General features: G+C 60.9%; 1 protein-coding gene across 3 annotated transcripts; it reads left to right on the forward strand.

Moving 5' to 3' along the window:
• The first annotated feature begins 12803 nt into the window (after window positions 1-12803).
• Window positions 12804-18102, forward strand: ANKRD9 (ankyrin repeat domain 9). 3 transcript variants are annotated; one of them, XM_055303575.1, is made up of 4 exons: window positions 12804-12900; window positions 14032-14207; window positions 16473-16541; window positions 16985-18102. In XM_055303575.1, exon 4 carries the CDS (start codon window positions 17024-17026, stop codon window positions 18011-18013), a length of 990 nt encoding a protein of 329 aa, XP_055159550.1. In that variant the 5' UTR covers window positions 12804-12900; window positions 14032-14207; window positions 16473-16541; window positions 16985-17023; the 3' UTR covers window positions 18014-18102. The 3 variants fall into 3 exon arrangements, with proteins under 3 accessions (XP_055159550.1, XP_055159548.1, XP_055159549.1); XM_055303573.1 differs by lacking the exons at window positions 12804-12900; window positions 14032-14207 and adding an exon at window positions 15373-15539; XM_055303574.1 differs by lacking the exons at window positions 12804-12900; window positions 14032-14207 and adding an exon at window positions 15633-15878.
• Window positions 18103-21958: the final 3856 nt, after the last annotated feature.

Raw genomic sequence — 21958 nt, forward strand, 5'->3', positions numbered from 1 at the left:
GTCCAGGACCCCGGGTTGTGGGGGGTCCACATGGGGCCACCTAGGAGGCTTCTTGGCTTCTCACAGGAGGGAGATGGAAGTGGGCTGCCAGGAGGCCAGAGCAGACCTCATCGACGGCATGGAGTGCGGGACAGAGGGAGTATCTGGGGGATGCAGACGGGAGAGGGCCTGGGCCTGGCTTGGGGTTTGGGCTTTTGTTTTTGTTTTAAAGACTGTATTTGGGCAGCCCCAGTGGCCCAGCAGTTTAGCGCCGCCTTCAGCCCAAGGTGTGATCCTGGAGACCCGGAGTCAAGTGCCACGTTAGGCTCCCTGGACGGAGCCTGCTTCTCCCTCTGCCTGTGTCTCTGCCTCTCCTTCTCTCTGTGTGTGTCTGTCATGAATAAATAAATAAAATCTTTTTAAAAAAAGACTGTGTTCATTTGAGAGAGAGTGGGAGCGCAAGGGGGGGGGACTCCCCACTGAGCACAGACTTGGGGCTCATTCCCACAACCCTGAGATCACGACCTGAGCAGAAACCAAGAGTCGGATGCTCAACGGACCGAGCCCCGCAGGCGCCCCTGGGGTCCAGGGTTTTTATTGAGGACTGTGGCCCCGAGCTCGTGCTCGCTCCTCCTCAGGCATCCAGGCCCGGAGACCAGTGTTTGGTGTCCTCGCTAAGTCCCTTAGGCCCTGGGGCCAGGGGGCCCGGTGGGTCAGTGGTCACTCCTTAGATGGCATCTACTGTGCTGGGAAATCCCAAAGAGGTCTGAAAGTCCTTGACCTTTATTCTCTTTTTTAAGATTTTATTTATTTATTCATGAGAGACACCTCTAGAGAGACAGGCAGAGGGAGAAGTGAGCTCCATGCAGGGAGCCCGAAGCGGGACTCGATTCCAGGTCTCCGGGGTCACGCCCTGGGCTGCAGGCGGCGCTAAACCGCTGCGCCCCGCGGGCTTGACCTTCATATGGAAGACGGACGGGGGTCGCTCTGGAGGGCCGCCCGAGGCAGGTGCAGTCCCAGCAAGGGGAGCAGCAGCGGAGCGGTCCCCGGGCGGGTTCCGCTCGCACCTGTCCCACGGGGCCGCCTGGGCCGCCGGCCGCTGCGCGTCAGTCCCGCCTCCGGCCACCAGGGGCGCTCGGCCCGGCCGCTGCGCGTCAGTCCCGCCTCCGGCCACCAGGGGCGCTCGGCCCGGCCGCTGCGCGGGGCGCGGAGACCGCGGGGGACCCAGCGCCGGGGCGCCCCGCAAGCCCGAGGGCTGGCCCGCAGCCGCGAAGCACCCGGTGCCGACCCGCCCCGGGGGGCTTATGCTTGCGCGCGGCGCGTCTGCGGGAGGCAGGGCACGGGTCGGGGGGTGCTTTCTCCCCCAAGTGGCCGATGGAACGTTACCTCCTCGAACGCTGCCGCCAATGTTTCCCTCACTGTGGAGGCCGGTGAGCTCAGACCCCGGGACCCGAGGCCTGCAGCACCCAATCCATCGGTTTTTTGACGAATCCTCGTGGGTGTGGTGCTCTGGCCCTTTAATACGGGAATGAAGTGCCGATGTTGAGTAATGAAGATTTTCTGCTTTCCCCTGCTTCCCCCCGCTTCCCCACCTCCCACCCCGAAGGTGCGAGCCAACCTGATGCTCCGGATGCTGACCCGTGTCTGTCCTGTGGCCACTCCCTCCCACCACACACCCACTCACCCCTCCCAGTTGAGAAGGTTGTAGGAGAGCATGAGCTCTGTGGTCAGAGTGACCGGTTGTCACTTGTGGCTCTGGTGCTACCGGCTGTGGGACCCTGGGCATGTCACTTAACCTCTCAGCCTCCGTTTCCACTCCACTCCACTTTCACTCCCCGCGGAGGCCAATATGGGGATGAGGTTTGGGGCAGGGACAGTAGCAGGATGCTGTTTTTCCTCCCTGGCACAGAGCAGGTTCCTGAGAACCCTAAAGTGGATCTGTTGGAGGGCTTCCCACTGGGCAGGGGCACCATGTCCATCAGAAGCCATCTGAGGGGACACCTGGGTGGCTCAGTGGTTGAGCGTCTGTCTTTGGCCCAGGGTGTGATCCCGGGGTGCCAGGATCCAGTCCCGCATTGGGCTCCCTGCAGGGAGCCTGATTCTCCCCCTGCCTGTGTCTCTGCCTCTCTCTCTGTCTCTCACGAATAAAATAAAATTAAAAAAAAAAGAAAAAAGAAAGAAAGAAAAGAAAAGAAAACAGAAGCTGTCTTGGGCAGACTCGGGAGCCTGGAAAAGCAGAGCTACCGAGGCCAGTGTGAGCAGTGCCTACCCTCCAGCCCCGCTTCCAGGAAGGGGGGGCCTCAATGAGGCTACGTGAGGGTGTGCTGCGCTGCTGGGAGGCTCCTCTCCAGGGGAACATGTAACATTGGGGTCTGCTCCTCTCTTCCTGTTGCCCTCACTTCCAGGCTCCTCAGGCCCTCTGCTGCCCGGCACTGACATCCCCCACCCCTGCCCCCAGCAACTGCGATGTCCCTTTGCAGGTGAGCGAAGCACCCAGATTTCACTCATTGGTCTCAAGGCCCAGCTGCATGAGGCCTCCCTGGCCTGGTACCTCTGCCCTGGCCAGGCCCACGCCAGCCTGCCAGGGAGACAAATACTTCTGGCTGTAAGGGGCCGAGGCCTTCCCGGTGTGTCTTGGTGTGTAGATCTCTGTGCACGATGAGCTCCTGGGTGCATGGAGGAACTGTGGTTTTTTTTTTTTTTTTTGAATTGTGGGAAAATGCATGTAACATAAAAGTCACCACGCAGCCGTTTTTAAGTGCACAGCTCGGTGGTATGACGTGCATTCAGCGCTGTGCAGCCATCATTACCATCCATCTCCAGAACTTTTCTCATCCTCCCACACTGAAAGTCTGTCCGCGTTAAATACGAACTCCCGTGTCCCCCTCCCCTCGGCCCCTGGCTCGCCTCATTCTGCTCCCTCTGAGTTTGACGACTCTACGAATCTCCTGTGAGTGGAATCAGGCAGTATGTGTCCTTCTGTGACTGTTTCACTTGGCATAACGCCCTGGAGGTTCATCCAGGTTGCAGCCTGTGTCAGCACGTCCTGACTTTTTAAAACTGAGTGATAGCCCATAGTGTGGATAGTTTTTGTTTATCTAGTCATCTGCTGGAGAGAAGCTGGAGGACGGGCAAAGGGAGAGGGAGAGACTCTCAATATCAAGCAGGCTCCACACTCAGTGCATGAGCCAGGTTAGAGGCTCGATCTCACGACTCTGAGATCATGACCTGAGCTGAAATCAAAAGTTGGACACCTAACCGACTGGGCCACCCAGGCGCCCCCTATCCATTCACCTGTTGATGGACACTTGTTTTTTTCCACCTTCTGCCAATTGTGCACAATGCTGCCATGCACATGGGTGTGCAGATAAGGAACACGATCTTGGTGGCGGCTTCAAGTTATCACGTCCTGGAGTCTGGCCTGTGCACCTGCTGGTGTAACAACATCCCCTGGTAGCGTGATGGGGGCTGCCTGGAGGGGACCTGGAGAGCCCCGGGCCTGCTGGAAGATGAAGGTCAAGGTCTGAGCTGCTGGTCCTCTGAATCCCAAGCTCATCCCTAACTGAAGAGAGGAGGTGTGCTGGGGGAGCAGTCAGTCCTGCATCTGGGCTGAGCCTCACAGGGACCCCTTTTGACAAGGTTCCTGGGAGATGGATGGTGTGGAGATGGGAGTGGGGGTATGTTTTGGTGGGGAGGTTCCCAGGCTCTCCCCATACGCTGCTTTTGTCCTGGGCAGCCTGTGCCTTCCTGCCAGTGCCCCTTTTCTCAGGGAACCCCCACAGCGAGGATCTCAGCTCCTTGCACAAGTCCAAGGGTGTCCTCTGTGGGGTCTAGGATTCTTTTTTTTTTTTTTTTTTTTAAGAAGACACAAATCTTCTCATAAAACTCCTGGCTCAGATGCACTTTTATATAAACTATGAGAGACTTTTATTTTTTTATTTTTTTTAAAGATTTTTTTTTTTTAGTTTTTTATTTATTTATGATAGTCACAGAGAGAGAGAGAGGCAGAGACATAGGCAGAGGGAGAAGCAGGCCCCATGCACCGGGAGCCTGATGTGGGATTCGATCCCGGGTCTCCAGGATCGCGCCCTGGGCCAAAGGCAGGCGCTAAACCGCTGCGCCACCCAGGGATCCCGGGTCTAGGATTCTGCACCGACTCTTCAGTGGGTGTCTGCGCACAGGGGCCTGCGGGGACCCCTCCCCTGTGACTCCAGGCTCAAATCAGCAGGACCCTGTCCCCACAGGGAGAGGGCCTGGGGGAGGTTGTCCCGCCCCACTCCCAGGCACATACACCGCCGCCTACTGCTCCCAGGGATCTTCCTCCCCAAAGTGTGCGCCTGGGGGCTGGGCCCCACCCCGACAGATGAGTGTCTCTATTGGTCCAGGACTAATTATGTGCTTCACCTGTGCAGCTGGGTGGGGGGCCTCCCCTGGGCCCTGAGCTCATTATTGGAACGGATTTCCCCAGTTTGGGAAAATGCCGACTTGGGGGTGAACCTATTGTGGTTTGGAGCACTTATCATTCACGACAGGCCTCATTTCCTCAAGGAGAGTTTGCTGTAAACAACTCAGAGGGCATCTTCCTACCCAGCAGGGACTCCTGACCTAAGGGCCGCAGGTGGCACTCCAAAATACGCAGGCCCCAAGGGTTTGGGGCAGACACCTGGAAGGCTCCGGCTGCTGCCGGCCCGCGGGGCTCTCAGCCAGCTGCAACCACTCCCCAGGCCTAGGCCTCCATCCTTTTTTCTTTTTAAGAACTATATTGATATATTAGGGTGCCTGGGTGGCTCAGTCCTTAAGCTGCTGTCTTCAGCTCAGGTCACAATCCCAGGGTCCTGGGATCCAGCCCCGCTTGGGGCTCCCTGCTCAGCAGGAAGTCTGTTTCTCCTCCATGCACTCATACTCTCTCTCTGTCTCTAATAGATAAATAAAACCTTTTTTTTAAAAAAAGAACTATATTTACATATATCACGATATGTATCATAATATATATGATTGTTATTTTTTTTTAGTAGGCTCCACACCCAGCGTGGAGCTCAACCTGGGGCTTAAACTCACGTCCTTGAGATCAAGACCTGAGCTGAGATCGAGTTGACGCCTGACCACCTGAGCCCCCCAGGTGCCCCCACTGATGCCTAATTTATACACCACGACGTCCCCGTTGGAAGGGCACGAGTCACGGCTTCTCAGTAAGCTGATGGAGTTGCGCGGCCTCGGCAACGGCACCGCCCAGGTGTGGTCTGCTCTACCTCGGGCCTCTCTCGGGAGTCCCTGCTCCCAGCCCCAGCCCCAGGCAACCACTCACCTGACCTTTGCCAAGTCTATGGATTTGCCTCTTCCCTACACTTCAAGAGCAACTTTATATTATGTAGTCTTTTGTGTTTAGTTTCTTTTTCTTTTTAAAAAATATTTTATTTGGGGATCCCTGGGTGGCTCAGCAGTTTAGCGCCTGCCTTTAGCCCAGGGCGTGATCCTGGAGACTCAGGATCGAGTCCAGCGTCGGGCCCCCTGCATGGAGCCTGCTTCTCCCTCTGCCTGTGTCTCAGCTTCTTTCTCTCTGTGTCTTTCATGAATAAATAAATACAATCTTTAAAAAATATATTTATTTATTTGACAGAGAGAGCACAAGCAGGGGGAGCAGGGAGCCCGAGGGCAGGGCTCTATCCCAGGATCCCGGGATCATGACCTGAGCCGAAGGCAGGATAATCTTTCCGGATGATTTTTCATCATGTGGCTCTACTACACGTTATTGGTCTATTCGGTGTGAACACGTGCTTCCATATCTTGCTCTCGTGAACGATGCTGTGAGCGTCCGTGTACAGATCTGTGTGTGGGCCTCGGTTTTCATTTCTCTCGGGCAAATACGGAGCAGTAGAATTGCCGTGTCATATAGTAAGTGTGAGAAACTGCCAAACTGTTTCCAAAGTGGCCACACCATTTACGTTCCCACCTGCAATGTGGGAGAGTCCCAGCTTGCCACAAGCTGGTCACCGGTGGGTGTGGTCAGTCCTTTGATTGTTAGTCATTCTAATAGGTGTGTGGTGGTGTTTCATTCTGGCTCTAACTCGCATTTCCTAATGGCTGCAGCATCTTCTCCTGCGCTTGTTGGTCAGCTGTGTATCTTCCTCGGTGAAGTGTCCTTTCAAATCATTTTCCCTTTTAAAAATTGGGTCATGGGCCACCTGGCTGGCTCAGTCAGTGGAGCGTGGGACTCTTGATCTCGGGGTTGTGAGTTTAAACCCCACGGTGGGTGTAGAGATAACTTAAAAATAAAATCTTAAAAAAAAAATTGGGTCATGTGTCTTAAGTTCCAAGAGTTCTTGATATATTCTGGATAGACCTATGATTTGCAACTATTCTCTCTCTCGGTTTGTGGTATCAGTGGTGTCTTTGGAGGTGCACATATTTTTAATTTTTACAAAGTCCATTTTATCAATTTTTTTCTTTTACAGAAAAAATATAAAATATCTAAGGCCTTTTTGCCTAACACGAAAATCATGAAGATTATCTCCCAAGCTCATTCTTGAATTTACCTAATTTTCCCTCCAGCCCCCACTTCCCAGGCCTGACAGTTTCACTTCCTCAGCCTTTTCTTCTCCCACTTAGGTACCTCACTTTTGCCCCCCTTTACTTCCCACTTTTGTCTCTTTTATGAGTGTTTTTTGTTTTAATTATTTGTTTGTTTCTTAAGTAGGCTCCCTGCCCAGCATAGAGCCTAACACAGGGCTTGAACTCACAACCCTGAGATCAAGACCTGAGCTGAGGATGCCTGGGTGGCTCAGTGGTTGAGCATCTGCCTTTGGCTCAGAGCGTGATCCCTGGGGTCCTGGAATCCAGTCCCACATCGAGCTCCCTACAGGGAGCCTGCTTCTTCCTCTGCCTATGTCTCTGCTTCTCTCTCTCTGTATCCCATGAACAAATAAAATCTTTAAAAAAAAAAAAGAAAAAGAGGGAGAAGAGAGGAGTCCTTCCTGGCCGCCTCCTCTACAGCACCTGCCCCACCCATCAGGTCCTGTCACACTATTGCATCGTCCTGCTTTTGTTGTCCACAGAGCACTAGCTCCAATCAGCAAATTTCCCAGTTAATACCTTTACATAGTGGTTGGTTATCCTCCAGTGTCTCTGGGCCACAGGACAGGAGCAGGGAGTTGAACAGAGCTCCTGCCTCTCTTTGGTCAAGCCCTTCCTCCTCCAGAAGCCCTCCTTGGTTATTCTGGTGGTTCACCATCTCCTCTGTCTCCATTGCCTTCCCACTGGGTAAGCTGCCACATGGGTGGACCCCATGAACCATGCTTCCTGGTAGTCATGTGCTTGCAAAGCCTCAGTCCACATTGGCTCTGGGCTTGGCTGCGTCCCTCGTTCTGGCCAATGAAACGGGAGCAACAGTGATGGAAGTAGAGGTTTGATAGGCAAACTGGGGCTTGTTCTCAGTGGAAGCTGGCTGGCATGCTGTGAGGAAGGCCAGGCTAGCCACATGGAGAGGCCAAAGAATCTGGGATGACAGCCGGTTGTGGCAGCCAGCTGAGCTCCCAGCTGACAGCTCACATCAACTGCAGCCTCGTAGGTGAAGCCACCATGGATGTTTAGCCCCCGTTGAGCCTCCAGCTAACCGTAGCTATATACCTGAGTTCAGCAGATGTCACATAAAGCAAAAGAAGCAACCAGTCAGTCCAGAGAATTATGAGAAATAAGGAATCATTGCTGTTTCAAGCCGCTGTTGTGGGGTTGTTTGTTACACAGCAGTAGACGGCTGATGCGCCTGTACAAGTCTCGTCTCTTGGGTTCACTGCCATAACTGCAGTCCACTCTCCTCCCTCACTCCCTGGCCATCACTCTTGAAGGTGGGCAATTCTCCCAATCACCCCCCTTCCTGAGCCCAGGAAGGCCCTCCCAGGCCTTACTGACCTGTCTCCTCACCAGTCCAGTCCTGTGTTCCCTCCACGGTGGGCATCAAGAAGAGCCTAGGACTTTGATGACACTTGGTAAGGTCCTCCCCACCCTCAAGGACCATAGCTCCCCATTGGGCAAGGTAGGCAGAGGAAGGGAAGGCTTTCTGGGGACCCCTGATCTTCCCATCCCATTAGCACTATACCCTCAGCCGGCTCCCCCAGGTGTGTGGGGGCAGAGGACAGGCTTGGGACATAGTTAACACGAGAGGTGGCCCAGCAGCAGGTCACAACCGATGGCTGGGTTCCTGGGAGCCACTTCCCAGCTGTGTGCTTGTGACCAGCTCGTTCCTCAGACCACCCTGGGCTCGGTGTCTGCATCTGGCACCCTCGGCCAGGCTGGCACTCGAGAGGCTCATAAAAGTGCACCTGCGGGGACTCCTGGGTGGCTCCAGTGGTTGAGCATCTGCTTTCAGCCCAGGTGGAGATCCCCGGATCCTGGGATCGAGTCCCACATCGGTCCCCCCGCAGGCAGCCTGCTTCTCCCTCTGCCTGTGTCTCTGCCTCTCTGTATTTCTCATGCATAAATAAATAAAATATATATATATATATTTTAAAAAGTGCACCTGGAGAGGCGGAGGAAAAGAGACAGTGGCCAGAATCAGGGAAGCCGCTGGAGGACGCATTGAGGCCGCCGGCGGGTGGGCGACACGCCAGCGGGAGGGAACAGCTAGTGCGAAGGTGTGCTGGCTGCGGGGCAGGAGGCTGTGCCAAGGGCTGGCCCGGGGTGCAGAGGCCCCTGCAGCCTGCAGGGGTGCAGAGGCGGGTCGGGCGGCCTCGAGCCGTCTCCTGTGGGGGCAGGGGGCAACCCTCGGCCCCACCTCCCACACCCGGAAACTGAAGCGCCCTCGGCTTCTTCCGCTCCGGGAGAGCCGCCCTCCCCACGCTGTGGCCCCCGAGGTCCGAGGGCTCCCGGGCGGGGGAGGCGCGGGGAGAGGAGGCCCCGCCCCCAGCCGGCTTCTCGCCCCGCCCCGCCGGACAATCCGCCCCGCCCTCCGCGCCCCGAGACTTCCGATTGGCTGGTCGGGGCAGCCGGTGGGCGGGGCGGGCGGAGGGGGCGGGGCCGGAGAGCACGGGCCGGCGGGTTCCGAGCCGCAGGCGCGCAGTGGGCGGGATCGCGGCGGTTTCCCAGCGAAGACGGGGCCCCGGAGGCCTGCGGAGACCCAAGCGCGCGGGCCCCGCCGCCGGGTGAGGGCGCTCCGAGGTCCTTGCCCCCGCCCACCTGGCCCCGCACCCTCGCCGGGCCGGGCCCCGCCGCAGGCTGCGAAGTCGCGCGCGGCCGCCAGGGGACGGTGTCGGCCCGCGCTGGGCTGGTGGGGCGGGACCGCGCGCCTGCAGGCTCGCCCCGGCGCCCACGGGAAACTGAGGCCGAGCCACACACGGGCTCCCGCTGTGCCTGGGCCCCTTCCCAGGGCCGCGGGGCGGGGTCCGGCAAAGGGACCCAACTTTCCAAGCCCTGCGCCCGATGGTGCGTCAAACCGAGTCAACGTCACCCACCGTCCCTCCAGACCCCAGCTTTGGCCCCTTGCCGAGTGGTGCCGCCTCCCCGACCTTGTTTCCCCTTGAGTCACCACCGGGAGAGCAGAGCGGGGTTTCTCTGGACGCAGGGATCCGGGCTCCCACGGCTGGGGGGCCTTGAGAGGGGGAGTGTCCCCACGCTCAGGGGCACACAGGAGCCACTGTTACAAGAGAGAGCTGTGTGACCTGGGCCAGGCCTGGCCCTCCGACCTCAGTGGCCCCTCCTGCCTCACTTCACTGCAAGCCACAACTCTTTACCCATGATGGGTTAGTGGAATACAAGGCAGGAGGCTCAGACAATGGGGGGCTGTCCTTGGCCGGGCCCACCTTGGCTGTGCTTGTCCCCTTGGCTCTGGGTGTTCGGCCCCAGCGTCGGTGTGCTGCCGTAGCCCAGCGGCCTAGCCAGATACCTCTTGGCCTTAGGGGGCACAGACACGCTCAAGGTCACACAGCCAGGCGGCTGTACTGTGCCCTTGGTGCTGGTGGGGAGGGGGCAAGCTCAGCCTTCAGCCTTGCCCACGGCCTTTGAGCTTGCCAGCCCCCCTCCTGCCCGGCCCAGGGCAGCCGGAGCTGGCCTCCACCTGAGGAACCAGGTCTGTGTCCGTCAGTCTGCACTCGGGCTGGGCCTCTGCTGAAATCTGCCTGTTGTAGGGCTTCCTAGGGGCGAGGACTCTGGGGCAGCCCGATGAATCACGTCCTTCCTGCTCCCAGCCCTCAGGAGTGGGCACCTCAGGCATCAGGACCTGCCCACGCTCCCCACAGCTAACCAGGCCTGCTGGGCTCCCCCCCCCCCCCCGGGGTGCTCTGACCACACCCACCCACCTAACTCCCTTTCCACTTAGTCATCAGCATTTATGGGGCACCTAGCATCCTCCTGCAGGGGCAAGTGGGCCCCTCCCCATGGTCTGATGGAGGAGAAACCCCCAGGCGTGCAGGTCAGCGAGGTAGGGTGCTCCTGAAATGAGGCCATGCAGACTTCTGGGGACTGGCCGTCCAGGTCAGAGAGAACGGCAGGAGCAAGGGCCCCGGGGCCCTGAGCACTGATGGCCAAGGCTCCCGGTGGAATGTGAGGGGCTCTGGCCTTGAGGCAGAATAGGGGTTTTAGCCTGAGATGAGGCGTCTTTAAGTTGAGAGGCTCTGAGCTGAAGAGGGCCCCAACTGACATGGCTTTGACAGGATCCCTCCCTCTCAGCTGGAGGAGGCTGGAGCTGAAAAGGAAGCCTTGAGAATGGGGGTGGGGGGTCAGCCTGGGCCTGGGAGGTGGGTTGGAGCTGTGCAGCCTGGTGGGGGTCAGAGTGTTTGAACACAGAGCCTAAGGGCCTTGATTGATGATGCAAGGGGCTGCTGAGCCCTCCTCACCTCAGGTAACCTCGTCCTTCCAGAAGCTTCTCCTGCTCACTCACCTCTGGTCCTCAGAACAGGCTCTAAGGGCCCATTTGCTGGATAAATTAATGAGTGGAGCTGCTTAGAAGAGCTGGCTGACTGCCCGGCTCACCCGGCCAGGGCTGGGGGGCCCTGACTTGCCACCTCCAACCTGCATCTGAGGCCTCCCTTCTGTGAGTGGGAGAGACTTCTAGGAGGAGGGGCCACAGCTTTCATCAGCTCTCATAAAGGAGTCTGAAAGCCCGAGGGGGCTTGGAACTCAGGAAACCAAAGCCTTCCCTTTCTGGGACAAGATGAAGCTTATTGGTTCCACCTCTGTGGGCAGAGCCTCAGATTCTCTACCTGTAACGTGAGCTGACAACCCAACCTACCTTACCGGGCAAGTCAATGATATGATGGCTGTGAGACAGCATTTTGCCAATGGAAACTACCTCTTTAAAAACTTACCTTGGGGTGCCTGGCTGGCTCAGTCGGTGGAGCATGTAACTCTTGACCTCAGGGTCATGAGTTCAAGCCCCACGTTGGAGGTAGAGAGTACTGATAAACCAACAACAACAAAAGAAAGGTACCTTAACTACTCCAACTGGCCTATGCCAAAAAGAGAATTTACCATGTCATTTAATGAGAAATCCCAAGATCCAGCACGGCCCAATCCAGAGATCCTACAAGGACCCAGAGATGCCATGGGAACTGTCTCACTGTGGGTGGAGGGGGAATAGTGAAGTTTCAAGGATATGAGGGAGTTAGTTGGTCTCTAGGCTTCAGGCCCACACAGCCCTCTCCACGAGCCCAGCAGGGGTGCAGGGACCAGCTGCTGTGCGGCAAAAGCCAGAGCTGGGAAGGGTAAATCGTGATTATTTTAGCCGTTCCACTTGGGACAGTTACCTAGATGGTTTCCAGGTTCTTGTTGTTATAAACGCAGTGGGCGCCCCACCTCCTTGTTACTTGTACTCACTTGTATTCTTTTTTAAAAATTATTTTATTTATTTCTGAGAGACAGAGAGAGGGAGAAGCAGGCTCCATGCAGGGAGCCCGATGTGGGACTCGATCCTAGGTCTCTAGGATCACGCCCTGGGCCATGGCAGACACTCAACCCCTGAGCCACCCAGGTGTCCCTGACTTGTATTCTCTTCCAAGGTTTAACTCTGAAATAGACATAAAATACGAAATTAAAGCTAAATTCTTTCATAAAACTTTAAAGAAGCACGTGAACAAAACCCACAGTAGTGATTATTGTACGTGGAGCTTGTTGGCATGCAGCCAAGTACTTATCTGGGATGAGATACCTACCCCCCAATTGCTGGCCCCAAGTGCATAGCATTGCCCCTGCCGGTGGGGCCCTCGGAGGTGCCCTGCCCAGCTCTGCCTGGGAGTGAGGGCCTGATTCCTACTCTTGCCAGCACAGGCTGTCACTGCCGCCTCAGGCTTTGCCAGTAGGCAATCAAAGAGGTTGGTACGTTTGCTGATTTCTTACAAAGCTCCGTGTGGTTATTGGCTATCGTGTAATTGCCTGTTCATACCCCTCGCCCATTTTCCTCCTGGGCTAATCCTTCTCACCGGCTTGCGGGAGATGTTTACACATTCTGAGTGTGGCTCCTGCACTGTGCATGTTGGGCTCTTTGGTTCCCAGGATATCACTCGGCCTCACTTGGTTTTATCTCGTCTTTGGTCCATATTGGCATCTGAGGCTGAGCCCTGAAAGACCGGTTGGATGGCAAGGAGAGTTGTGTGGGAGAGCTTGAACCCAAGTGCAGGTGGGGACAAGCCCAGCCATCCAGGGGAGAAGCCGGAGGAGGAGGAGAGAGCACCCATGGAACAGGCCCTTGGACGGCAGGTGGGCGTTGGCCCAGCACAGCCTGGTGAAGTACAGGGCCCAGGTGACCTGGGGGCAGGGGGTAGGATGTCCCCATCCTCTTTCCTGGTCCCGGCCGTTTCCCATACTGGCCTCGGAATCCTGCCCGCTGGAACACTTTCCTTTTCAGATCTGAAAGTCCACCTGATTCACTTCACAGATAAGAGACCTGGAGCTCAGACAGGTCTGAGGTGGAGTTCCTCAGCCTAGGTCCCACAGCTGGTGAGTAGCTGATTAGAACCCAGCATGTCTGGCACCAGCCTCCTCCCCCAGGAAGCTCCCTAACCCCCTCCCTCTACCTGTGTCACACACCCTGCCCCATGCTCCAAGGCCCTGCCTGACTCTACCTCCCTACCCGGGCACACCCAGATGCCTTCTAGGAAAAGCTCTCCCGGGAGAGAGGAGTGGGTTTTGGGTTGGGTTTCAGAGGGAACATGACAGGGTCAAAAGTCAAACCTCACACCAAGAAGATTGTGCTGGTTGGCACTCCCTGCCCGTGAGGGCATCTGGGACAGGGCAGTCCCCCCACCCCAGGCCTCTTCGGTCTCTCCATCCTCTGCCCCCTCCCTCCCTGCCCCAGCCACCCTTCCCCCCCTCCAAGTCCATCTTCCCTTCCTGAGGGAATCTGGTCCTTTGCACCCTGTTCACACTGTGCCTGAAGCAGTCTGCCATAAGAAGCAGCTGTGGAGGGTTACACCTTCCCTGGGTCTGGGCCCCAGCATGGCCCCCAGGTAGGCACGGGTAGGATGTTCAAAGCCAGCAGTGCGGGGAGACCACGTGTGTGCCCAGACACGGGGGTGCAGCTCCCACCACCAGAAGATGCTTCAGTGCCCCAGAGTGACCCAGAGCGGCATGTACCCCTGAGGGGGAGTCTAAAAATAACCTTGGGGGAGAGAGCAAGCTGCAGGTGCCTGACAGCCAGACAGTGTCGCAATGTCAGCCGCCACCGTGGGCAAGACCCAGGGCTGGGCTGGGGCAGGGCAGTCACAGGGGCCTTCAGATTTATCCGCCTGTTACTTCTTAAACTGGCCCCTGGCCCCAGGCGTTCATCACGATTACTTTTGTACGCCTGAAATACTTCACTAACCAACGCACTTCCAAACCCTTCCGCCTCCACTTCCAGAGCCTCAGGACAAAGCCCAGCTCCTTGCCTCAGCCCTCGAGGCCCGGCCGCCCCAGGTGACCTCCGAGGCCCGCGCGCTGGCCACGCCCAGACCTTTGCGCCAGCTGTTGCCCAGCCCGGAATGCCGGGTCTCTGCCCCACCTGGTCTTTCTGGCTAATCCACGTGCACAGGAAACTTCTAAGTGGTGGAGAAATGGGGTCAGACGTGACTTTTAGAAATATTCCTTTAGGAACCCCAGTGAGGAGGGCCGGGAGAGGTGGAGACCTGCCCCGAGGCCAGCTGCACACCCTGGCACCCCCAACCGGTGCGCCCACATCCTCATTCCATTGGTGGCCATGGAGATGGAACCCCAGCCCCGGAAGAATGAGAAGGAGGAAGCAAGGAGGCTCGCGCCTGGAGTCCCAGGTGGTTCGGCTGGGGTGCCACTTCCCTAGGATGTCTCCCAGGGCCTGGGGGCTCCAAGTGGTCAAAAGTGAACCCCAGAATCTCCATTCAGCTTGCCACCCCCCTCATCCTACTTGGAGAGCCCAGAATGGGAAAGCGAGGAAAAATGCAGGGCAACGGGGGCCCAGAGGGGTCGGCACGGGAAAGCTGAGGTGAGGCAGGTGGATCCCAGACCCCCAGGCCCATGACCTAGTTTCTTTAAATCTGGTGGTCACCACGGACCCCCTGAGGCCAGCGAGACCGCACCAGCCTAGGTGGGGCATTGCTTCGGGTGGCGTATCTGGTCCGGTCTCAGCGTGGCCTTGATGGTGGTCCCCCAAATCTTGGACCCTTTGTGGAGAGTCTGGAGTAGCTGGGGCCCAATCCGCCACAAATGTCTGCAGAAAAGTAGGGGAAACTCCCGGTTTCCCTTCTGGCTGCTCCTCACTTGGAGGCCACCTCCCCATGAGCCTCAGTTTCCTAACCTTTGAATTGGGGGCCAGAATTCCTACCGCGTGAGCAGCGGTGAAAAGGAAGTGAAATCACAGCACGTGCTCATGGCTGTGCGCGCCCATCCACCGGTTCCCTGGGAACTCAGCCTGGGGGGGGCTCCCGGGGCCCCGGCGGTGGTCAGCCTAGAAGGGGGGTCTCCCGGGGCCCCGACCCCGGCCGGGCAGGACGCCATCGGGACCTCAGGGACCACAGCTCCGCCTCTTGTCCCCTCCCTGTGCAGCCGGGGCGACCGCGGCCGAGGTCTCAAGGTCAGAGGGTCAGGGCGAAGGGGAGGTGGAGAAACTCCTGGGGCGAGGGGGCGGGCGCTGTCCGCGGGACCGGGGCGCCCGGCGCGCGCCCAGACTCGCACGCAGCGCGGGCCCCAGCCGTGCTCCCGGGACCCCGCCGCCCGAGCCCCCTCCGCGCCCGCGGCTCGGGTTTCCGGGAGCCCCGCCCCCCGCGGGCCCTCAAGTTTCTCCCAACTTTTCCGCGGGTCCCGCCGGGCGCCCCGCCCCCCGGCCGGTGACGTAACAATGGTGCAGCGTGGCGGCCAATGAGCGCGGCCCGGGGCCAGCGGCGCGGGCCAATGGCGGCGGCGGACGGTCCCGCGGTCCTGCCGGGCCGGGGCCGCACTGCGCCGCCCGCCGCCCGCCCGCCCGCCGCCGGCGCCGCCGCCCAGCTCTCGGGCCGCGGCGGCTCAGAGCGCGGCTGCGGCGGGCGCGGGCGGCGGCGGCTCCCTCCGGCCCGCCTGTCTGGGCCCCTTCCGTGCGCCTGCCGCGGGGAGGAGCGGGAGGAGCGCGCTGCGGCCCCGCCGCCCCCACGGTGAGCCCCCGGCCCCCGCCCCCGCCCCCGCCCCGGCCCGCCCGGCGCAGCCCCCGCGGCCTCCCCTGGCCGCCGCCCCCTCGGGCCCGGGGCACGAGCGCACGCAGGTGCAGCCTCGCCGCGCTGGCGACCGTCAGGCGGACGCCCCGGCCTCGCCCCCCGCGACCCGCGGCCGGCGGGAGGGGCTGGGAGGCGCCGGCGGGCGTCCCGGGCGCGCTGCCCGGCCCTCGGTGGCCCAACCCCCCCATTCACCGAGCCGCGGCCGAGACTCGCTGCCCAGTGACGTGGGGCGGCCCAACTTTACGTAACCCGCTGGCGCCCCACGGGTATCCACACGGGGTGCGTGCACCTGGGGCGCGCAGTCCAGGCTTGGGGGGCTGCCCCGGGCACGGCGACCAGCACCGAGGAGCTCCCCGAGGAGCACCGTGCCCCGCTCCGTAACTTGGTTACCCGGCGTGTGCGGACGCGGCCTGTCCGCCGACCCAGGCCCCTTGTGACCAAGGGCTTACCCTTGACGGAAGGCCGTGGGGGAGCTGGGGCCAGGGTCAGGGGTCAGAGGCCAGGGTTCAGGTTGGGGCCGGGAGCTCAGAGGGCAAGGTCAGGCAGGGATCAAGCTGGGCCCCCTGTGGCCCGGGGGTCTCCCCGTTTCTGGAATGAGCCCAAAGTGGGAGGGATGAGATCTGGGTTCTGGGCCCGGCCGTACCACGACCTGCTGACTGACCTTGGCCCGGCTTTCGCCCCTGGCTGGGAAATGGGATGGCCGAACCCGCTGCGTCTGGTAGTGGGAGGATCAGGAGGAGCGGCGGACCTGGAGGGGATTTGCTGTCAGAGCTGTGCGCAGGGCTCTATGTCGATTTTGTTCTCCTGCCCCCTCCACCCCGGCTCACCCTGTGGGGCTCACAGCGCGCGTCCCCCCCATCCCCTTTCTTACAGATGAGGAAGTTGAGGCTCAGAGAAGGAGAGTGATACACTCACGTCCTGTGATTGGAGTGCGGGAACCAGGTAGGTCTGGGCCCAGACCTCTGCCCCGTGCCTGGCATGGGGGGGGGAGGGGGGCTCTAGGAGCCCCCATCTGCGGTCAGGGGCAGAGGGATAGGGTCATGGTTAGGCGGGGCTTGGCCCAGCTGGGGAGGTGGATCACAACACTCTACCCCTTTACGTCGTCTCTTCTGTTTGGGGTTGGATGTACCTGGTCCGCTGGCCCCTGCGCTGGAGGCGGCGGGGCAGGTCGGTTTTCAGCGTGGCTTTGAGTGTGGGTGGGCCTGTGAGGGTAGGGGGCAGGGAAGGGCACCTCTAGCAGAGGCGCCCGAGGACAAGACGCAGAAAGGGAGGGAGGTCAGGTGCAGCTCGATCAAGGGTGTGGGGGGTGGTTGGGGCCTACGAGTGGCTGGAGGGGCCTGGGCGGCGGAGCCTCACGGAGCCTCACGGAGATCCCCTCCCCGCAGGTGGCCCATGCCGTGAGCCCCGGAGGTGCCGCCACCAGCATGCCGTGGGACGCGCGGCGGCCCGGGGGCAGCGCGGACGGCGGGCCCGAGGGCGCGGGCGCGGCGCGCTCCCGAGCGCAGAAGCAGTGCCGCAAGTCGTCGTTCGCCTTCTACCAGGCGGTTCGCGACCTGCTGCCCGTGTGGTTCCTGGAGGACATGCGCGCCAGCGAGGCCTTCCACTGGGACGAGCGCGGCCGCGCCGCCGCCTACTCGCCGTCCGAGGCGCTGCTCTACGCGCTGGTGCACGACCACCGGGCCTACGCGCACTACCTGCTGGCCACGTTCCCGCGCCGCGCGCTCGCGCCGCCCAGCGCCGGCTTCCGCTGCTGCGCGGCGCCCGGGCCGCACGTGGCGCTGGCCGTGCGCTACAACCGCGTGGGCATCCTGCGCCGCATCCTGCGCACCGTGCGCGACTTCCCGCCCGACGAGCGCGCGCGCCTGCTCGACCGGCGCGGCTGCACCCGCGTGGAGGGCGGCGGCACGGCGCTGCACGTGGCCTGCGAGCTGGCGCGCCCCGAGTGCCTCTTCCTGCTGCTCGGCCACGGCGCGTCCCCGGGCCTGCGCGACGGCGGCGGCCTGACGCCCCTGGAGCTGCTGCTGCGCCACCTGGGCCGCGACGCGGGAGCCGCCAGCGCCGCCGCCAGCACCGCCGCCGCCGCCGCCACCGCCACCGCCGGGACGCCCGCCGCGCCCGGGGAGCCCCGCCAGCGCCGCCTGCTGCTGCTCGACCTGCTGGCGCTGTACGCGCCCGCCGCCAACGCCGCCGCCGGCCCCGCCCGCCGAGAGCTGCTGGGCGACCGGCCGCGCTGGCAGCGGCTGCTGGGCGAGGACAAGTTCCAGTGGCTGGCGGGCCTGGCGCCGCCCTCGCTCTTCGTGCGCGCCATGCAGGTGCTGGTCACCGCCATCTCGCCGGGCCGCTTCCCCGAGGCCCTGGACGAGCTGCCGCTGCCGCCCTTCCTGCAGCCGCTGGACCTCACGGGCAAGGGCTAGACCTCGGGCGCTCCCCGGGCGGTGGATTTTTGGGAAATACTATTTTTCAGAGCGTTGTACCCAGCACTTTACATATATCGATCTCTGTACAGGAGAAACTCTGCTTCGTGTGTTGCGGGCGTCGCGCGCGGGCCGGGCCGGGCCGGGTCGGGCAGGCGGGCCCCGCTGCAGCTCTCCTGGGGGACGGGCTGAGCTCAGCTCCCCGCGACCTGCCCCTCTCGGCGAGGGCTTGGAGGTCATGCCCCCCCCCCTGCCCAGAGCCAGGCCTCAGCTCACTGCGCAGCCACCGAGGTCGGGGAGGACCAGCTTCCCATCTTGATCTAGAGCCTCCAGGACTATGTGTCCCAGAAGCAGTGACGGTTGAGCAGAGGAGTGGGGCAGGGGCAGGGGGTGCGGCCGCAGGCCTGAGCCCTGGGACAGGACGTGCGAAGCCGGAGAGGCCAAGGGAACAGGTCCTGGGAGATTCTGGGAGGCGGTTCTGGGAGCCGGCACTTAGGGCCTTGCAAACTCCCGGGCGGGCAGAGGGAGGCAGGAAAGCCTGTTCCCTGGCGCGGGGGTGGGGTGGGGTGACCCAGTCTGGGACCCTGGTACTCCCTCATCCCCAGTAGGCCTCCTGCCTTTCCTTGGGTGTCTTGTGGCAGATCCAAGCCTGGACTTGTCCCTGTCACCCCTTGGGCTCTTTCCTGAGGAGGAGCAGGCACCTGGTCCTGGGTCTCCTGCTTCTCTCCCCTCTGCTGTGAGGCGACTGGGGCCTCAGGCCCCTGACCCCTGCTCTACCTGGTCCTCGGGGGTTTAGGTGTTCTTCCAGGCCTGACCCCTGTCCAGCCCGGGGTGCGGGCTCCCTCATGCTCCCCTGGCCCAGCCCCCAGTGGCTGTTAGGTGGTGCCTGCGGGCAATGGGGTGGCGGTGGCACCCGGTAGGCAAGTGCTCTTGGCCCAGCCAGGGGAGCTGCCTTCTGCAGGAAGGTTCTCAAGATGACTTAACAGACTTGCCGCGGCCCTTCAGGACAGCAGACGGGCGGAAGAGCTGGGTCCGGGCCTCGAGCGTCGAGGCCAGGGAGGATGCCAAGGCTGCCCTGCCCGGGGAATTCCACTGGGCCATGAAATTCAACCTGTGCCGGCGTGGGCTGGAGGGCCATGATGTCCTGCCAGGAGCAGAGCAGCCGGCTAAAGGTCTGCCGGGCCGTGGGGAGGAGGGGAGGGTGAGGGGGGCGCAGCTCGGGGGCGATCCTAGACTGCAGGTGGGAGCGAGCTCCCTGTGGGTCAGTTAAATGGCTTCTCTGAACATTGACACCCGAGGGCAGTGGATACCAACCTGTCCCGGCTCGGACTGGAGGCCTCGGGAGCCCCGTCCTGTAGGTGGCCCGGGTCTTCACGTCAGGGATGCCGTTGTCGAGGGGCAGGTTTGTTACCTTTGGGAGCAGATGAAGGCCGGGGCAGGGTGGCTCAGCGTAGCCCATAGTGGTGGCTTCCGGGCAGTGGGGTTGCGCGGGTGTTGGGGAACCCTTGGTGCCTGACTGCCCCCACGGCCTCTGCCTGGAAAGCCCGGGTGCCTGGGTCTGCAGACCCTGCCAGGTCTCCCCAGGCCCATCTCCGTCCTCGGTGGGGTCAACCTCCTGGACCCCTCTTCCCTTCCACATGACATCTACAGATGCTGGGCTGGGACTGGGGTGATGCAGACGTGGGGGAGCTGCCCTCCTCGGAGCTCCCCGGGAGCCCACGGAGGGGCACCCCATGGAACCCACTGTCCAGGCAAGCAGGAGGCAGGACCTGGATGGATTATTCTGGGCACCAGAGGCTGGGGGCACAGCCTGAGCACCCGTTCAGGGGAAGTTCTGGGACCCAAGTGGGGTGGTTTGGTTTCAGGGTGGCTAGGAAGCAGCTCTTGGGGGGACAGCAGAAGCTGCAAGGACAGCTTCATCGTTTGCGGGGTGACTTTGGGGCCCCAGAGGCCCCCCCGGCCCCTATGCCTGAGGCTGAGAGGGCAGGAGGAGGGTATCCCAGGGCCTGCCCCTGATGTCCTCACTGGGTGGGGGCTTGGGGGCCCAGTGTTCACACTGCTTGCGGCTGCAGTGAGGGCGGGGGGAGCCCCGGTCTGGCCGCCGGCGTCACCGCCCCGTGGCCTCGGAGTGGGGCCTGGTTCTGGCACGGCTCCCACTGAGGCTCGCTGGGGACGCCTGGCTCAGGGCACTGCAGGCCTCGGCAAATGCAGGGGACCCAGGAAGTGGTGCAGGATGATAAGGGCGGCCTTGGGTTATCTGGTGGCCACTGCTGGCCAGAGGGAGGGCAGGAGGCTGGGCAGGAAGCACCTAGCGTTGCGCTTATCGGGCCCTGGGGCCCCGCAGCCCCAGAAAGGGCAGCCCCGACGGTGGGGCGACGTGCGCCGGAGCGCTGAGGAGGGGCTGAAGCCAGGCCCAGCCCAGGTGTCCCTTGGCCGACAGCGACTCAGCTCTTGGTCCTTGGCAGGTGGCCCTGGTGGCTTGTCAGAGGCAACCGCTCTGCCCGGAACCAGGCCCACTTTTCTCTGGAGCGAAGCACGTGGGTTCGCTTGCTCGGTCCACTCGTTCCAGTCTTTCTAAGGAAAACCTGACGGCGGCCAGTCCTGCCCCCCCACGGCCACCGTGCGGCCCAGGGAGTCCCGGGCTGTTCGCGCCCAGGGGCCAGAATCCCCTTCCTCCAGATGCCTGCTGGGGAGGACGGAGGAGGCTGGGGTCGCGCCTCGGGCCGGGAACCGGAGGGGGCAGTGTCGGGTGGCCTGGGGGAGGTGACCGTGAGGGCAGGGGAGGAAGGACCTCGATCTGCCCCTCCTTGGCTGCGGGACATGACTCAGCGTGAGCGCCTCGCCCACGCGGACTTCAGCCTGATTATTGCCTTGATGCGGAGGACTCTGATTTCCCTGCCTCCGATTGCTTCACCAGCTTGAAGCCGCGCCACCGAGGAGAGCAGTTGCCCCAAGTACCGCCAGTCCTGCTCAGGACGAGGATGCTTCCGGGGCCCGGATGGAGGGAGAGCAGTGCGGTCGGGGAGGCCGTGCGCTGTTGGCACCTGTCACCTGTTCAGGGGACGGAGACCCTGCTGCCCCAGCGTGGCCCGCTCTGCTTCGTGCCGTTACATTTTTTAAACGGAGGCACGACTTACATATGATAGAGGCACAGCCTCTAGATATTTTTAAAGATGGAAAGAATCCTTTTTATAAAGGCCTCACACCCAGTGTGGGGCTTGAACTCCCGACCCCAAGATCAAGAATCGCATGCTCTCCCCAGCCAGGCGCCCTGAGATGCTCAGACTTTAAATGTTTAGTCTGAGGAGTTTTGACAAATGTCTACACACGTGTAACCACCACCACAGTCAAGATAGAGGTGAGGACAGGTATCTGTGTCTTCAGTGACTTTTATTTTTTTAAAAAAAGATTTCCTTTGAGAAAGCATTAGAGAGAGCGAGAGAGCGGGCGGGGGCAGAGGGAGAGGGTGAAGCAGGCTCGATCCCAGGACCCTGAGGTCCTGACCTGAGCCGAAGGCAGACGCCCAACGGACTGAGCCACCAGGAGCCCTGTCTTCAGGGATTTTTAAAAAGAGTTTCTGCTTATAGAATTCATGCTTCTGGTGGAACGGGAACTGCAGAGAAATCCAGGGCAGGCTGCGGCGGGGCTTCCTCCAGCCGTGGGACTCCCGAGGGCAGGAGCCGGCCACCTGCCACCATCCCACCAGCCAGACAGCCGCAGCCAGCGTTTTGGTGTATTTTCTTCCAGTTTTTTCTATGCACATCCGTAGATGTCTTCAAACATTCCCCCATGCCTATTTTTTACACACACAACATCAGATCACTTAAATAATTGAGTATTTTTAAACTTACGATAAGCATTTTCCTGTATTGTAAAAATGCTTTGTAAATAAGACTTCTCAGAAGTCTTTGGTGTTTACTTTGCCATATCTGACTCCCTAGTGTT

The sequence above is a fragment of the Nyctereutes procyonoides genome, unplaced genomic scaffold (genome assembly GCF_905146905.1).
Source record: "Nyctereutes procyonoides isolate TBG_1078 unplaced genomic scaffold, NYPRO_anot_genome, whole genome shotgun sequence".
Classification (NCBI taxonomy): domain Eukaryota; kingdom Metazoa; phylum Chordata; class Mammalia; order Carnivora; family Canidae; genus Nyctereutes; species Nyctereutes procyonoides.

Excerpts from the sequence above, each read along its gene's own strand:
- ANKRD9 (XM_055303575.1), top strand. The coding sequence starts at position 17,024 with ATGCCGTGGGACGCGCGGCGGCCCGGGGGCAGCGCGGACGGCGGGCCC.